Source organism: Chenopodium quinoa, unplaced genomic scaffold (assembly GCF_001683475.1).
Source record: "Chenopodium quinoa cultivar QQ74 unplaced genomic scaffold, ASM168347v1, whole genome shotgun sequence".
NCBI classification, from domain to species: Eukaryota; Viridiplantae; Streptophyta; class Magnoliopsida; order Caryophyllales; family Amaranthaceae; genus Chenopodium; species Chenopodium quinoa.
The window spans coordinates 983,384-1,002,070 of record NW_018743389.1 but is presented as its reverse complement, the minus strand read 5'-3'; the positions used below and the strand labels follow the sequence as shown (position 1 = coordinate 1,002,070).

Here is an 18,687-nt window from a genome sequence, read left to right as displayed (position 1 = left end):
TAATACTAAAAGGTTAGATATTATGAATTTCAATAACAAGTACATCATGTAATTTTTTCTTGAAATGAACATGATCATGATCTTGATATTGTTCTAAATAGAAAACTTCTTCTTCATAGTTTGGTATCTTGTTGTCCAATAAATATTGATCCTTTGATTTTCTCCTCTTGAGTCTCATAATTTGATTTCTGGTTGTCTAGTGAATATTGGTCCCTTGATTTGCTCCTCATTAAGTGTGGTTTAAGCTTATCAACATCTGATGACCTAACCGGCTTTAGGAAAAATTCATTAGCACCCTCCTCTAAGCACCTGCATGCGCCATACATTAATAGTCGGTACCCATGCTAATGCACAAGAAGTTAAGAAATTATTGGGTGCGATAAATAAATTATTTCGGCGAATAAAAAAAAAATCATTTTTTTTCCAGTACGTGATATTTCTTGGAAAGGAAATGAAAGTGTACATGTTTATACATTACCTATTTATTCTATCCGGAATATTTTCAGAGGACATAATCACGACTGGAATATCTTTAAGATTCTCAGACTCCTACAAAATCAAATCAAAAATATATTATAATCAACTTAAGTATATCAAGAAAATAAAATCATGCAAAAGGATTGTAAAAATCTTCAATTTTTACCTTGATTTTCCTAAGGAGATCATATCCAGTCATTCCAGGCATACAATAATCAGTGATTATCAAATTCACCTCCAATTCCTAGTGATAATCAACCACAATTAAAATTAAATACAATAACGTAAAACTAAGAAATTAGTTATAAAAAAAAAAAATTAAAAAAAAAATTGATGAAATAGTTTTTGTTCGTTGTAACGTACATTTCCTTGCAAACCCAATAATTCTAAAGCCTTGGTGCCTGAATCCACTGCGGTTACTGCATGCAAACAACAAGAGTAACATGACATTTTAGTATTTTACCGATTTACCATACTTTTATAGGGTTTTAAATTAAATGGTACGATTTTTCACATAAAACAAATAGTGTCGGATGTAGAATATTTAGTATGGAGAGGCACTAAATAAAAATAAATAAATAAAATGCTTGTATAAGGACTTCAACCTAAGTCTTAAACACATACTCAATGCATTACCACTATAACAAAACTAATTTGATGTTACTTATTGCATTAAAATTGTATTAACCTATAAATTTACACATTCACCTTAATAAAATAAAAAAACAAAAATTTTGACGGGATCGGTGCCACCCAGACCCTTAATAAATCTGCCCTTGAAAACAATGGTAATATAGTAATTAATGTATAGTAGGACGAACTTTAATTTTAACTTAAGTTCAAGAATAAATGTCAATGAATACTAAATAATTGATGCATAGCAATACTTGTATTTCGAATTAAAATAACTAAAAATTCATTCGAATTTGAAAAAAAAAAAAAATTAATGTACGGCCCATCCAGTTGCTAGAGAGAATTCGATGATCCCTTTTCAAAGAATTGAAGTTGACAAAATGCATGCTAATTAAATGGATTTTCTAAAGGAGCAAAATTATGTAACTAACCTTGGAAAGAGGATGTAGTTAGGAGCCTCTTAATGAGCATTCTATCAATGTTGCTATCATCAACGGCTAGGACGTGAAATTGAGTATCAATAGCCATGCTTGACGACTATGCTATAAGAAAGCAATGTATGGTTAAGAAGAAAAACACGACAACTCGATGATCGATTGTTATACAGGTAGGAAGGTGCACACTGCTTGTGGTTGATAACCTTTGAAGAAGGGGTGATTAGTAGTGTTTATATATATATATATATATATATATATATATATATATATATATATATATATATATATATATATATATATATATATATATATATATATATATTACATGTAAACGTGTGATATGGCTTATAAAAGCTTGTATAGGATCTTTACAGTTTGGAGGAGATATGAGACAAAATAATATTATTGATATGAATCTCTATCTTCTGATTTTTTCTAATTGATTTTGATATTATGTTGATAATATACAATGTACAAAGAAGTTTCTTGCTATGTTTCCAATTTGAATTTTATTATATTATTATTATTATTATGATCTTTTTTTTACTTGGTGATGCCTTGACTCTTAGAAAGAAGATTTAGGCCATAGTAGATAGCTTAATTATGCTCTTAAGGGCTAACAATTAAGATATATTATCCTCTAATTTTGGGCTATATAATCATGGATAATCAACAAGAACATCTCTTCTTGATCCTCTTGGTTTGATTCCTAAAATTGTTGATTTCCTAGCAAAATCATGATTGACCATTACTGGTTTATAAGTTTGACAGAGAGCTCACCAATGAGAGTCAAGTTTTGTATCACACTTTTATTGCGTATATATGTTGTTATTTGAACCAAATTTTTTTTATGTACTTAACAATTTAAGAATTGACGATATCACCCTTATAAGCTTCCAAATTTTAAAAATAGTGTAGGTATGTACAAGCGATGTGTGTGAGAAACTTCATACAATATGCAAAAGCATACATAATCCTATACAATATAATAATGTTATTGTATGCATGTGTGGATATCAATTAAATTAGTTGGTCAAAGTGTTGGAGGTGATATCCAAGACATAAGATCGAATCTCATCTACATCATTGTCCTTGAGGCTCTTTATAAAAAAAATGATATTAAAATCTCTTCTACTAATACTTTAATTATATTTATACTATAGATTCAATATATTTTACCCTTGTGTTAGTTATATAATGGATTAAAAATAATTATTCCTTCCCTCATTTCCTTTTTTGTTTGTCCTACTTTAAATCTTTACTTTGAAGAATGTGCAACTTTAATGATGAAGAAACTTTAATAATTATTATTGAAAAAAATAATCATATATACTTTATTTTTTAAGTTGACATGCATGTTTCTTTTATCACAATTGTCAATGCTAATTTTTAAAAATTAATAATAACTCTAATTATTGTCATACGTTGTAAAATCCTTGCCTTTGATTTTAAAAGTTTGAAATAATTCTTATGAATAGAAATTGGACAAATAAAACCAAGAAAATGTTTATTTATTAATTATTTGCCCTCATTAATGTATATTGTCTCTTTTTTGAACTCTAAAGAATAGTACGTGTACATATATACCCCTATATATATGTATATACATATATACATATATATATATACATATATGTATATATGTATTTATATACAGTATATATACTGTATATATATATATATACATATATATATATACATATATATATACATATGTGTGTGTGCGCGCGCGTGCGTGCGTACGTGTGTGTGTATTCATTAATGTTGTCAACAATGAAATTTGTGACTAAAGCTGGGCATCGTGCTGTGCCATGCTGTGCCGGCGTGCCAGAGGAGGCGTGTCGTGCCGCCCAAAGTCACAGGCCAGCCCACTTGCACGGCCCACGTGCCAGGCGGGCTCGTGCCGTGCCAGCCTGCGTGCTGGTCTGGCGGGCCTTCCCTTTTTTTTTTTTTTGTTAATGGTTTATAAGTTATAAACTTATAACTTATATTATAGCTTTATATTATTATTTTTGTAAAATAAATTAAGTTTAATATTTATGTTTTATTACTTTTTATATTTAATATTTATATTTATATATTTAGTTTATACTATTACTTTAAAATTTAATGTTTATAACTTATTATATTTATTTTTGTATTATTAATTGGTATAATTTTATCTTTGTTATATTAATTTACAAATTATAACATAACGGGAAAAAAGGCAAATTGGACTTTGGATGTGAATAATGCATAATTCATATTATTATTACTTGAGAAAATTGTACAATGATAACCTAGGTTGCACCGACACGGACACGGACACGGGTAATGGCAATCCTAAAATAGGGGACGGGTACGACAAATAACAAGACAAATAATATATCAAAAAAAACGAGATTTTGACAATCTATTCAACAAAACACTAAATAATTAACCTTAAAATAAGTCATTTACCGTAGCTAAATAATATTCTCCTAATTCACATACAATAATGTGCTATAAAATGTGTTTTGAAGGCGCTCGTATTATAACTCTTACCTTTTTCTCTCATACTTTACCTTAACTTTCTAATTAAAAAAGTTAAAAAGATGAGGTTACATATCAAAATGCAAACCGGATCGTATCACAGTAGGATACGATTTGTCTTAAAGTGTCTAAATATATTAAAAAACCGGATGCAGTTTTTATGTGTGTCCGACGTGTGTCGAACGAGTGTCGGTGTCGGACACGGATACAGCTGTTGGACGAAGTGAGATGATAACAATGATAAAATTCGTACAATGATATTAAACAAAAATTGGATAATGATAATATTGAAAATGATAATGATTAAAATCGTACAATATACAAAAATTGTCTATTCTTCTTCTTCTTGTTGCTCGTCTTCGTCTTCGTCTTCAGCTTCAAGGTCATCGACTAGTTGCATAGATTGGGAACTAGCCGAACCCGAACGGTAGGAAGCGGAGGTTTCTTCATCGTTGTCGTTGTCGTCGTAAGAACGGTCTTATGAGCGATTTTCCGCATCCAACCAATCTTTGAAACACACGCACATTTCAAGTGTTTTGGGTTTTATACTTGTTCTTCTATCGTCCAGAACCCTCCCGGATGCGCTAAAAGCTCGTTCGGAGGCAACGGAGGAGACTTGGATACCAAGAATGTCTCGTGCTATTGCCGCCAAAGTTGGATGCTTCGTGCTTTGTTGTTTCCACCATGCAAAGAGGTCGAGGCTGTTTCATCGTCGTCCATGCCTTTGGTGAAGTCGTAACTCAGGTACATCTGCAACTCCGAGACATCGCTTTGCGTTTTCCTTATTGATGAATCACCTGAAAACCTTGAAATCAAGTTAGTAGCCTGTGAAAATAAATGTTTGGCCTTCTTACTTACGTTTTTGGATGGTTGGGAAGGGCCTGAGCGAGGAATGGTGCCATATTTGATTTCATAGACTCTATATAAAGCAAAAAACTGATCCTTCACATTAGTCTTATAGGTTTCTACATCATCGTCAAGAAGCATGCATTGAAAATAAATGTCAACTAACATAAATGTGTTTTCATACTTTTGCCTAGGATCTAATATAGAAGCAAAAATATAAATCAAAGGAATTTCACTATAATATTTACGCCACTTTGTTTACATTGCTGGAAGATACTGATCATAAAGACTTTGGTTGCGATGATCAGCGAAAGTTAGGCGAGTAAACATGCATTAGAAAGAAAGTTTTGAGCACAAGAATTGTAAACAGAAGAAAAACAAAACGTCATGTTATATAATAAATGTAAAAATTGCATATATCTTTCACAGTTATACCAATCATCCTCAAATAAAGCATTTTGTGGAAATTTTTGGATGTAAAAAATTGTCAGCGGATTCTTGTACTCAATTGCCTTGGTTAACATGTCATAGGTGGAATTCCACCTAGTTGGGCAATCGGTTTTAATTTTTATTGCCCTTATTTTTTGTTGTTTTAGAAAACCCTTCCATTCTTGGTATCTCATGTTTGAGCTATTAATAGGCATAATAGCATCTCTGACTTTGTTGTAGTATGGGCCAATTGCCCAATTCCATCATGTACACATAAGTTAAGAACATGACAAACACATCTAGTATGAAGAGCATCACCATTTAATATTACATCGGTTAAGTTTTGTTTTACATAATTAGCTGTGTCATAGAGGTTGCATTGTCAAATGTCATTGACATATTTTTTCTCGAATGTTGTATTCATTTATTGCTTCCATTAAATGGTGAGCAATGTTAATGCCGGTGTGTGGGTATTCCAACATTTTGAAATGGATTATTCTTTTTTGTAACAACCAATGATCATCTACCCAATGGCAAGTCACACATGAATAATGATATTTATAACCACTATCCCAAGAATCGGCAGTCAAAGATACTCTACAGTTAAGTCTACTTAATTCGTCTTGTAACCGCACTTTGTACTCTAGGAAATTTTTCATGGCGGCAGAACGAACGGTTTTCCTAGAGATTCTTTTATGTTGGGGTTGTAATGCTTTGTTAATGTAAGTGTTAAATGGGTCACTTTCGGAGAAAAGAAAAGGTTGTTCGGCGTGAACTATCATTTTCCCTAGTTCATCCCTATCCCTCTCATAGTTGTAGGTAAAGCCGTGTGGATGGAAGTGGGAAATTTTAGGCTGGGTTGGATCACTAGCTGGTTTTGCACAAGTATTCATGTGTCTAGTTAAGTGTCCTGTCCCGGATTTAGATTGTGTCGAGTAAATATGACCACATGTTTTACATTTTGCTTTTGTTTGGAGTTTATTTAGGAGGAAATAACGCCATACATCACTTTTGCGGCTTTTGATAAGTAGCATCTCACTTTCGGTTAACCATTCGTCATGTGTATTTGGGTATTGGGTGTTTGTAGAATCGGGGATTTGGTGGTTAGTAGTAGAAGAGGTAGAACCGGAGATATTTTGGGTATCTTGTTGGCTACCTTGGCTAGAATAAAAATTTTGTGAGTCAAAGAAGTTAGGTGAGAATTGACTAAATTGTGGGAATTGGTTTAGTGGTGGAAATTGGTTTGGTGGTGGAAATATGGGCATGTTATAAGGTTGAAAATCGGAAGTACCGTCGTGCCTAAATTGGTCATAGCCTGGGGGAAGTTACCGGGGTCATTGGTCGGACTCGGAATTTAGGGGGTGGTTGGATTAGGTGATTCCCTAAAACTACTACCACAGACAAGTTTGGCTTTCCCCTTCCCCCTAAATGATGGGTTGTTCGATGCCATAATTAACAATAAGAATTTTAATAATAACTAATTAACAATAATAATAATTAATAACAACAATTTTAACAATCATAATTACTAACAACAATAATAACAATAACAATAACAACAATAATAAATAATAACAATAATTGTAACAATAATAATAATTAATAACAACAATTATAACAATAACAACAATAATAATTAAAAAAGACTATTGTAATAATAACAATTATAACAATAACAATAAAAGATTATAGGGTTATTGGTAAATGTGCCTCTATCTAGGTCATTCTGACCTAGGGAGCTGTGCCGTTTTGTGGCTTTCCACGGGAATTAGGCCCTGAAGGTCGTCATTTTCGCCACTAATTGGAAGTATCATGTGTCAGCTAAGGATTGATTCATTTTGAACCTCTCCTAAGGTGACACGTGTCACCCTCTAGTTGGACTACATGACCTGGGTATTTTTCACCCAAAATAGATGTATATATACATATATGTAAATATACGCGTACACATGCACAGAGATGAATAAATTTTAGTAATGAACAAGTACGTTTTGTAATGACTTGGGCTTAGCGATCAAATATATGGTATGTAGATGCTTCTTTATTATCTTATGTAATTGTTGAAGTCAATGAAATTGGTTGTATACTTGATTAATTAGGGATTAACTATTGAATTAAGTAGTCTATAACATTGTGTTACATAGCCTACCTCTAATATATCAATAAAGCTAGCTTACAACTTTCAAAATGTAACGTAAAATAACATTCTAGGATAAGTGATCATTAAACTAAGCTTGATGATTTCTTTGATTAGCTTCAATAAAAACTCATTTGCTCCCTCTTCCAAGCAATTGTTCCATTTTTTGCCATCAACAAATTAAAATTAAATTAATTTTCACAAGTAATTACTAAATCTAGCTCTTTTATGTCATCTTTGTTGTAAATTAAGATAATGAAAATGAGTTATTATTATATATCATCATTTTTGTGAAAAAAGTAACGATTTATCACTATGTAATGTAATATATACGTACGACTTTCAAGACAAATAATATCAATAACATGAAAAATATAGTTTCTTCGAAATATTATTACTAACTGTGTTTCTTATTATTTACAGCAAATAAATTTTTTATATATGTTGTATAACCCCTTTGTCGTAAATAATAAGAAACAAAGGTAATATTATCCAATCAAAAGCTTACTATTACTTGTTTATTCTGGAAGGGATATTCTCAAGAGGACATGGACACCACTGGTATATCTTTTAGATTCCTATAGATTCTTGAATATCATTTTTTTTTTAATATAATATTGATCCCTAGTATAATACAAAGACTAGTATAAGAGTGTAGCAAATATTTTATTACCTTTAATTGTTAGTCAAGACACCTTTACAATAAATATATCATAAGATAAATTGCTAGGAGAAGCAATATAATTTCACAAATTCTCAAAAAGACGGGTGTATGTTAATTTATTGTAAAACGGGTTAAAATTATGTTAAAATTACTTAAAGTTATTCTTTATATTGCAAAAGTTACTATTTTTCTATTAATAAATTTTATCTTACAAAAAACTTATAATGTATTAGATTAATCATAATAGTCTTTATAGTATGTAATCACGTATCTATAAGAAATTACACATTAAAATAAAATTCAAATTAAAAGTTACCCTTTAAGTGTTAAAGTTACCATAAAAATAGTTAAACTTATGCTCAAACTAACCATTTTACAATAAAATTAATGTATACCCGTTGCACATAAGACATATTTATATAATTTTGTTTATAAAAAAAACCTAGGCTAAAATTATAATAATTAAAATGGTATATACCTTAATTTTCTTGAGAAGTTCATACCTAGTCATTTCAGGCATACTATAATCAGTTATAACTTTTTTTTTTTGAAATAATAATCAGTTATAATTAAATTAACCTCCATTTCCTGATAACATAAAGATAAAATGCAATTAATTAACCAAATTGTCAAAAGATGAATTTCCAAATCCTAACTTATTTAATGTTGAATTAGTACTTGATGATATATAGTGTGTGTCACTAATTTGTTCATTTCCTCGCAAACCCAAAAACTCTAAAGCTTTAATGCCTGAATCCAATGTAGTCACAGCATAATCAAAACATGTAATCTAATTAGTGAAGTAGTCTTAACTAAATTTAATTAGTGCTACAAGAAAACTTGATACATGTAATGGGAGTGTATGATAAGAAAAAAGTGACATATTAATATGTTTTCTTCGGACTAAAAAAAAACATTTTCTTATGTCATTATCTTTATTATGATAAATTGATAATCCGTTTAGTACATGAAAAAAAAAAAAGTTAGAAAAGAATTTACAATAGTATAATTGGACAAAAAATTATTGAAGTGGAATGAACTTTAAAAGAAAAGTTAAAGAAGAATTTGGAACAATTTTTCATTCTTTTTATAAATCAAAAAAATAAATTTAAAGATATTAAATGCTAATTCTTCATCAAAATCATTACTCATTAATTTATCATTATTGTTGAATTAATCTAAATTTAAGTTAATGCATGAACCTCGAATAGAAGAGACTCTAAGGCGCCTCTCGATGATCTTTCTGTCAAGAGAATTATCGTCAACAACAAGAACATAGAATCGTGTATCCTTATATAGCCATAGTCATATAGCTTAGAAAATGTAATATGACTCTAATATAACTCCAAAAGAATATATATATATATATATATATGAAGGGTGCAAACTATTGATGACCTTTTTAGGGTATTTCATAATAATATTAATATATTATGATGATAGGTTAATTATACTAACTTGGCTTACTTGGGTTAATTATACTAGCTTACTTGGGATCCTTGTCAATTTGAAAATGATATGAAATCATACATATATGATTCTGAATCTAATGATCTCTTTAATTTCTCTTGATTTTGATTTGTGAGAAATTTTCATATTAGTATATTACAAATTTTCTATGATATATTGATAATGTCATATAAAAAAATAATATTTACAACTATTATTATATTCTGATTATCCATTTACTTGGCGATACTTTAATTTGACTCTTGAACAAAAGATTAGGCCATGATATAATAATAGAGTGTTCACGATACACTTTTACTAGGCACAAATTCTTATATATGGCTGGCCACCACTAGTAGAAAAAACGAAATAGGCACCACCCCCCTTTAGCACCGGTTCTTGAAAACCGGTGCCAAAAGAAATGGGCGGGAGTGAAAAATTGAGAGTTGGCACCGGTTCGAACTAAAACCGGTGCCAAATATTGAGAGTTGGCACCGGTTCGAACTCAAACCGGTGCCAAATCCTGTAATTGGCACCGGTTCAAACCGGTGCCAACTTAAAAAAAAAAATTAAAAAATGGTATGGAAGAGAGTTGGCACGGGTTCACCGGTTCAACCCGGTGCCATTTATGAGATAAAATTGGGTTTCATTTCCTTAATATACTCCGTATAATACTTCAATTCATTCTTCGTTTTTCAATTCAACCTTTCATTCTATATACAAGCAGCTTCTTCGTTTTTATTCTATGATCTCTAGCTCTACATGCTCTCCTTCCTCATCTCTCATGCTCTTCTTCTCTCGATCTCTAGCTCTGCATGCTCTCCTTCCTAACAACCAAGCCGTCGCCGTCAACCACAACAAACATCGCCGTCGCCTTAAATCTGGGTAATTTATGGGTTTTTCGGTTTCTGGGTTCTTGAATCTGGGTAATTTCTAGGTTTTGGGTTTCTGGGTTCTGGGTTTTTTCACGATTTTGCTCGATTTTTTCTGTGTTCTTAGGGTTTCTGGGTTTTTTTTTTTCTAGGTTTCTGGGTTTTGTGGGTTGAATCTTTTTGGGTGTATTTGTGCGAAATCGTTCGTTTTTAATGGGGTTTAATTGATCAATTTGTGTTCGATTTTTTGGGTTTAATTGTTCAATTGACTTTCGATTTTTTTGGGTTTATTTGTTCCATTTATATTTTGTTTTTTTGGTTGAATTTATCTGGGTTGAATCTTAGTGCCTTGTTCGATTTTTGTTCAATTTTTTGGGGTTATTTGTTCGATTTATTTTCGTTTTTTTGGGTTTATTTGTTCTATTTATTTTTGGTTTTTTTTGTTGAATTTATCTGGGTTAATCGTTCGTTTGTAAGGGGTTCTTTTGGTCGAATTTTGTTCGATTTTTTGGTTTATTAGTTCTATTGATTTTCGATTTTTTTGGGGTTTATTTGTTCGATTTTTGTTCGATTTTGTGGGTTTATTTGTTCGATTTTTGTTGAATTTATCTGATTTTATTGTTTGAATTGATGCAAGTTTGAAGGTCGTGAATTTGCTGAGTATGAAGTTCAAAGTTTCTGGGTTTTGGATTGTAATTTATTTTTCAGCAATTTCTTTGTTTTTTTTAATAAATTGTAAAAAAAAACAATTTATTTGATGAATATAGCCTTGTTCGATTTCAAGTTTTGGATTGTATGAATAAATTGGATTGATGAATAAATTGTATGCTGAAATATATATTTTTTTTTACTGTATGAAGGTGTAATTGGCACTGGTTAACCGGTGCTAATTGAAGTTAAAATTAAAAAAAAAACAGCGCGCATTTATATTTGAAGGCGTAATTGGCACCGGTTAACCGGTGCCAAAGTGTGTAGTTAGCACCGGTTAACCGGTGCCAATTGCTTTAGTTGGCACCGGTTTTGAACTGGTGCCAAATTTTTGGGGATTTGGCACCCCTCAAATCCCCAACGGTTCAAAATCGGTGCCTTAGGTGGGGGGGGGGGGTTTTGAACCGGTGCCAAATTAGCTTTTTCGCCTAGTGCACACGGTGTGACCCGTCATCATGAGGGTTACTTCATTAGTGTTATAAGCATTACTCTCTCAGTGTTACAGGGGTTAAATTACTTATCAGTTAGTATTATAGAAATTACTTGATTATTTTTGTTATAGGGGTTACTTGATCAGTGTTAAAGGGGTTACTTTGTTTTTTTTTTTTTATATAAGTGGGGCCACACGATGAGGCTAGCCGCACACAAGACGATTTGTTTACTAGGTGTTCTAAACCAAGGATGACCAAAAACGGAATCGGGACACTCGCTTAGAATAATTCATGATTTTCTAATATTAAATACCTTTTCCTTTATTATCTACAACAACTGCCACCTTTTTTGTCTTCTCTCTCCTCCCTCCTCTCTCCTCTAGGGTTTTAATTTTCTTAGCCGTTTAGGTCGGAAATAGTCTAATTTTCGAAGAAATTAGACTATTTCCGATCTTTTTCTTTAATTTAATTAACTTTTTTCTAGGTCTAATTTGCTTTTTGTTTTGCTTTGTTTTCTCTATTTGGGAGAGTCTGTCCTAATTTTTTTGAGTTTTTCCCAATTTTTTGGGATTTTAATTCTCATCTATGAATGAGAATTTTGTTTTTGGAAAAATTGCGAGGAAAGTCCTTTTAAGTGGTTGACCTTGTGAGGAAGGTCCTTTTATGAAAAAAGGTGGCACAAAAGGTCCTTTTATGAAAAAGGTGGCACAAAAAGTCCTTTTATGGCGATTGGGTTGTGAGGAGGGTCCATTAACCAAACTACGGCGTTGACCTCCGTTTTCCGGCAAAAAAAGAATAAATTATATATATAAAAAGAATAACAAATATACTCCAAATAATTAGAGTGGAGCGCCTAGTTTTGGAATATGCATGGGAGCTATGAGACCACCATGAGCAGCAAGGTTTGAAGAGCCTCGCCTATGGGGACAGTAAAGCTGAACACTGATGCTTCATTAACGGAGGAGATGGGGGTTGTGGCGCGGGAAATACATCATTGGATTAGACCTATTTGGTGCTATGAGAGCTTCGTGAAATAGTTGAGGCAAAAGGGGAAGAAATATGGATTGGACAAGATCACCTTTAGAATCTGATTGTTAGCTCCTTGCTAATCGCTTATCAAATGGCTCTGTATTCTATACCGATCTTTGTTTGGGAAATAATCTCAATCAATAAGTCTTGTGTAAGGCGGGTATACGTTAATTTTATTTTAAGACGGTTAGTTTGAGGGTAAGTTTAACTATTTTTGTGGTAACTTTAACCACTTAAAGGGTAACTTTTAATTTGTCGTTGGTTTGAATTTTAATATGTAATTTCCTTATAAATTCATGATTACATACTATAAAAGCTAATATGATTAATCTAATACATTATAAGTTTTTTGTAAGATAAATTTATTATTAGAAAAATAATAACTTTTGTAGTATAAAAGGTAACTTTATATACTTTTATGATATTATTACCCGTCTTACAATAAATTAACGTACACCCGCCTTTTTGGAGAATTTGTGAATCTCAGTTTAGTTTTCAATTTTTTTTTTTATTAAATTCTTGTTGCATACTAGAAAACAGCCTATATTCCACGGAATTAATCAATCAAAAATACCCCGTATTCCGTCGAAAAACCCGTTTTCAACGACATTTTTTGTCAGAAGCGGTTGTCAGAGCTTTTTGTCAGAAAAACGGCATTTTCCGTTGGAAATTCCGCCAGAAACGGTTTTTCGACGAAATGTCAGGCGTCGGAAGAGATTTCTCCTGCCCGGAAAGTTCGACAACCCGGAAAGTCTGTCGGAAATTTTCCACGGACTGTTTTCTGCAAAGCATTTCCGACGAAAAATTCGTCGGAAACTCCTGCCAAAAAAATTAAAAAAAAAAACCTCCAGGCACCACCCCACTCCACCACCGCCACAAAACTTAAACATAAAAAAAACCTTGAATTAAACGACACCTCCCACCACCGTACCTCCTGTCCACCTCCACCACCACCACTCACTACGCCACCCCCAACCCAGATCTGCCTGCAAAGTCCACCACCACTCACTAACCCTAACCTAGCTCACCATCACAACCCTAACCCTAACTCTAAACCGAATTCACCACCACCTACTACGCCACAACAACCCTAACCCTAACCTGAATTCACCACAACCACCCAGACCCTACCCTGAATTCAGCCGCCACCCAACACCACCATGAAAAAAAAAAGATAAAAACCAAAGTAAAAATAATAATAAAAAGACATACTTAGGCCCTGTTATTTTAAACTTCTAGGCAGAGTAAAGTAGGGGTCAGCAGAGCAAAGCAAGGCAGATTTCATTATTATTATTATTATTATTATTATTATTATTATTATCATTATTATTGTTGTTATTATAAAATATTAGTTATTATTATTAAATATTAATTATTAATTATTCTTATTATTATCTTTAAATATTAGTTATTATTATTTAATATTAAATATTAAATATTATTATTATTATATATTAATTATAATTATAATTAGTATTATTATTTTTAAGAAGAGCAGAGTACAGCAGCTCAAAAGAATAGGGCCTTACCTTAATTCCAATACAAAACTTCGACATTTTGTGTATAAGGAAAATTTCAACCATGAAAACTCTAGATCTAGAGTTTTCATGGTTGAATTTCAAAAAAAAAAAAAAAAAAAAAAAAAAAAAAAAAAAAAAAAACCCTTTGATTTCATCCATGAAAATTCGACTAGGAGAACTGAGAAGAAGGGGAAAGGGAGAAGAAAAGGCGGGGAAGAAGAAAGGACCAAGCGGGGTGCCAACAGGGATCAAGGTTACGGACGGGGGCAGCAGCGTCCGGCGGAGAAGAGTGAACTGAGGATAGAAGAAAAAGAGAAGAGTGAACGGAGAAGAAAAAGAGAAAGAGAAGAAGAAGGGAGAAGAGTGCGTGAACGGAGAAGAAAAAGAGAAGGATAAAAAGGGAGAAGTAGAACAACAAGAGAATGAAGGGAATAGAGAGAAAGAGAGGAGAAAGTAAAATGAAGGGTAAAGTTGTAAAGGGCAGGGGGCGATTGACTACTTAATTAGGGTTTTGGGTTTTTCTAATTTTTTGTTAAACCTAAATTTCCTCGGAAATCCATGAAATTCCGTCGGAAATTTCTGACGAAACTAAAATCGTCGGAAATTATTTATTTTTCGACAGAAAAATCCATAGGAAATTTCCTATGAAATAAAAACTCGTTGGAAATTAAGTATTTTTCGATGGATTTAATTTCCGTCGGAAATTTTTCAACGGAAATTCCAAATTCGTGGGAAATTTCCGACAGATTTTCGTGTCCGTCGGAATTTGACCTTTTTCTTGTAGTGATTGGGCCGTCGCGTGCTACACATACGTCAATCAACTTTTAATGCATATAATTAAAAGTTACTTTATTCTAGTATTAATTGACTAAATTTGTAATTGTTTTGTGTGTAACAACAAAATTAAGGTTTTGTTCTCTTCACCTTATTCAAACAATATTAATTAAAAAAAAAATTATGTTTAGTGAAATTAATTTCAGTTTAGTAAACAAAAGTTAATTTTAGCAACAAAAAAATAATTAATTGAGCTAAAATAAGTTTAAATTAGTAAAAATTAGAATATAAATAACAAATAGAGAATTAGTAAATATAAGTTTTATTTAATAAAAATAATTTTAGTTCACCAAATACCCTTTCAATTTTTTCATGAAGCTATATCCTGCAATCCATTGTTATAAAAACAAAGCCTAACCCATTTGTTTATTTAATTGGCTCATTATTTTCATGAGGCCCAACTTCACCCTACAATTCTCTCCTATAAATACCCCATGAATCCCCAAATTTTGCCCACACAAAGAGGTTAGTCTTATTTTCTTCCTCGCTCTTGTTTTCTCTTCTTTTGTTAATTCAACCCAAGTTTAAATCTTTATCAATTTTTGTTATTTAATTGTTATTATTATGGTTTGATTGTATATGAATTATAAAAGATTATAAATTTGTAAGATTTATTATTTTTTAAATTATGCATCAAAATTTCAGATTTATTTAGTTAAGAAATTAGGGTTTAAAACTTGATTTTCATGGTTTTAGGGCTTAAAAACATGTTGCTAAAGCTATTCAATTTAAGCATGATTATATTGTGATTCTACTATGATTATGATGATGTTTAATTCAAAATCAAGTCTTCAGTTTTTTGTAATCAATTTCTGATTTACGTTCTTAATATCTATTAATTACATTTTAATCACGTTTAGATTCTAACTCGTCCGATTTTTGCAAAAAAAAAAATAGTGTTTTTAGTGTGTAAACGACGTTTTAATTAAAAATTACTACCTTTCGTAGTAAACGCCACCCTCTCGTGGCCAAATTCAACCTCTAAATATGGTTTTCGGACAATTTTTTATTTTTAACGAAGGTTTAAAGTTTAAAATAAATTTTCAGATTTTTATAAAGCTTTAAACTTGCTGTAATTTTGTGAATAAGTATGTATTTTAATGTTTTTATGTAGGAAATTTTAAGAATAATATGTAAACTTTTAATTCTAGCAAAAAGGAAGGTTTTAAGTGTTGTTTAATTGAATTTTGAAGGTTTGTTTGAGTTTTTACGAAACTAATTGAACTCTAATTATATATTTCAAGTTTAGATTGTTGCATTCATACATTCTACTATTAAAGTAAATTTTCAGATTTTTAACTTTGGTTTTAAAGGTTTTAAATCATGGTTTTATGATGGATTTTTAGGTTTTTAACATACTAACATACTATATAATGATTATTTTAAGTAGAGATGTTTATGAGGTTGTTTTATATTCTTAAACTAAATTTCCAGATTATAATCCTTACTTTAAAGTTGCTGGAATTTTATGTTATAAGCTATATTTTCATGATTTTAACAGATAGACTTATAGTTGAACTATTGAATTATTAACTTTGACTATTGTGAGTAATTTAAGAGCATTATTTCAATGGTTTCAGGGGTTTAAAAGTAAGTTAGTATTGCTGTAAATTATATTGCTTGGGTATTGATTGAACCATTGTTGTTTGGTTTAGGAGAGGACTTTGTAGAAGGTGATTTTTAGTTCCTAAAGTGGCCAACCAACTCGTTTACTCAAGGTACGTACAAGGATACGAAAACCTTGACTCTAGGAGCATGTTTAAGGACTAGGAAGACTTAGAATCATGTTAGGAAACTTGTAGATTGCATGAAATTGTTTGGTAGTGAGTTTGATTGATGACTAATGTGATGATTGGTTTGATTCATGTATGAGAAATGTGTATTGATTTTTCTTGTAAGTATTATTTATGCATTAACTTGGAAGATGAGCTTAGAGGCAAAGGTACGTGAATATGTGGAATGAATTATTGTATTACCCGTTCATGATTAATGAAATGGAATGAGTAAAGGGAGATTTAAAGTCTTATAAGACGAGGTTGAGGATTGAGGTGCCCTATGCACTTAAGGTGTTTATACACCGAGGTAGTTAAAGGATTCAATACTAAATATTGTTTGTCACTAATAAATCAAGAATTGAATTGGAAATTTGAATTGTTTGAATGATGGATGTATGTTTGGTTTCTTTGTTTTGCATTTGAGTCATCACCAAGTTACTACCATAAATGACAATGAAGCGTGTCAATCATTCTTTGTCGATTTTTGAATAATTGACATGCTACCATAAATGACAAAGGACCACCATTATTAAAATTATATTTTCATTATACAGAGTACGTGAATGAACTAAAAAAATCTTTGTATTAATTCTTCACAAAGCTTTAATTAGTAAAAATGTATATTGCAGGGGACCTAAACTAGTTATAAAAAATTGACACACATTGAAATAAATCTAGATTTTGAAGATAATAAGGATGTCAATGGGGCAACACAAATAGGAGACCTTCCCATTCCGCCCTAGTGGGTGAGAAAGGGCGGAAACAAATCTAGATTTGAAAGATGGTGGGGTTGGGATGGGGATGAAATGCCACGGATGTTGGATTGTGAGTGGAACTTAGGTTGTACCGTCTCGCCTCAACTCGCCCCATACCCTTGTAAAAATATTGAATAATATAACGACAAAAGTCTAAACCACACTACAAAAACCGCGTGAATACCAACAATTTGTTACCGATGGCCAAGTATTACCATCGGTAATATTAGAAATACTGACGATTTAGACAGCTCTCGCAAATTATTGACGGCTTAAAACATTACGACGGCCAAATCGTTAGTAAATTAAAAAAAACTTGTTACCGACCACTTCATGGACGGTCAAACCAACTTATTAATTTATTTTTAAATTTTTTTTTAAAAACTTACAGAGGGTTTCAAGTCGCTGGTACAGTTTTACAACGGTCGTTTATTTTCGACTTTTATCAATACCGATGGTAATTCTAAATTTACCAATGGTTTAACTAGGTCGTCGGTATCAAGTAAGTTGAGTACATAAACATAAATGAAATAACACTAACATGATACATCCTAGTAATAAGAAAACTTACCTGGCAATTTCCTAGTTCAACATACAAATATCAATAATTCACAACTTAACTAAATAATTTATTAATTGCATTACACATCGAATGGGTTTTCCCCTCTCATCTTCCCCAAAAAAAGGGACTAACACGGGAGCTAACCGTGCTAGTACCAAAAACTAGTGACTCATAAAGTGACGGACATCCTTGCACATAATAAAAATCAAAAGAAAAGTACAGTATCATCCGATATCCCCTATAGAAGTTAATGATCAAATATACAGTCACATAACTTCCCCCATATGTTCATACTACTTAAGGTATATACGTTCCAAGTGTTTTGGTGCATATCTTTTTTCACATTACGTGATTGACATTTTAACACGATAATGACTCATACACAAACAATTAATTTAATCAACAATGATCTTTCAAGCAATCAGCATTTCTAATTTAATTCTTAAATAACTAGTGATCATCAATATTTAATGTTGAACCCTTTTTCACTAACCTCATTGTGTAAACACCTTAAGTGCATAAAGCACCCCATAAATTCTCAACCTTGTGTCCTAAGACACTAATAAAATTGAAAATAGGACAGTACACCCGGATGCACACCTGTAAGACGGAAAGAAC

General features: G+C 31.5%; 1 protein-coding gene across 1 annotated transcript; it reads right to left on the bottom strand.

The window, feature by feature from the left end:
• Positions 1–88: 88 nt before the first annotated feature.
• Positions 89–18,567, bottom strand: LOC110738319 (two-component response regulator ORR5-like). Its single transcript, XM_021918681.1, has 9 exons — positions 18,563–18,567; positions 18,214–18,307; positions 18,079–18,089; positions 13,555–13,609; positions 9,337–9,424; positions 841–896; positions 644–721; positions 479–549; positions 89–309 (listed from the first exon to the last, which is right to left on the bottom strand). Exons 1-9 carry the CDS (start codon positions 18,565–18,567, stop codon positions 114–116), a joined length of 654 nt encoding a protein of 217 aa, XP_021774373.1. The 3' UTR covers positions 89–113.
• Positions 18,568–18,687: the final 120 nt, after the last annotated feature.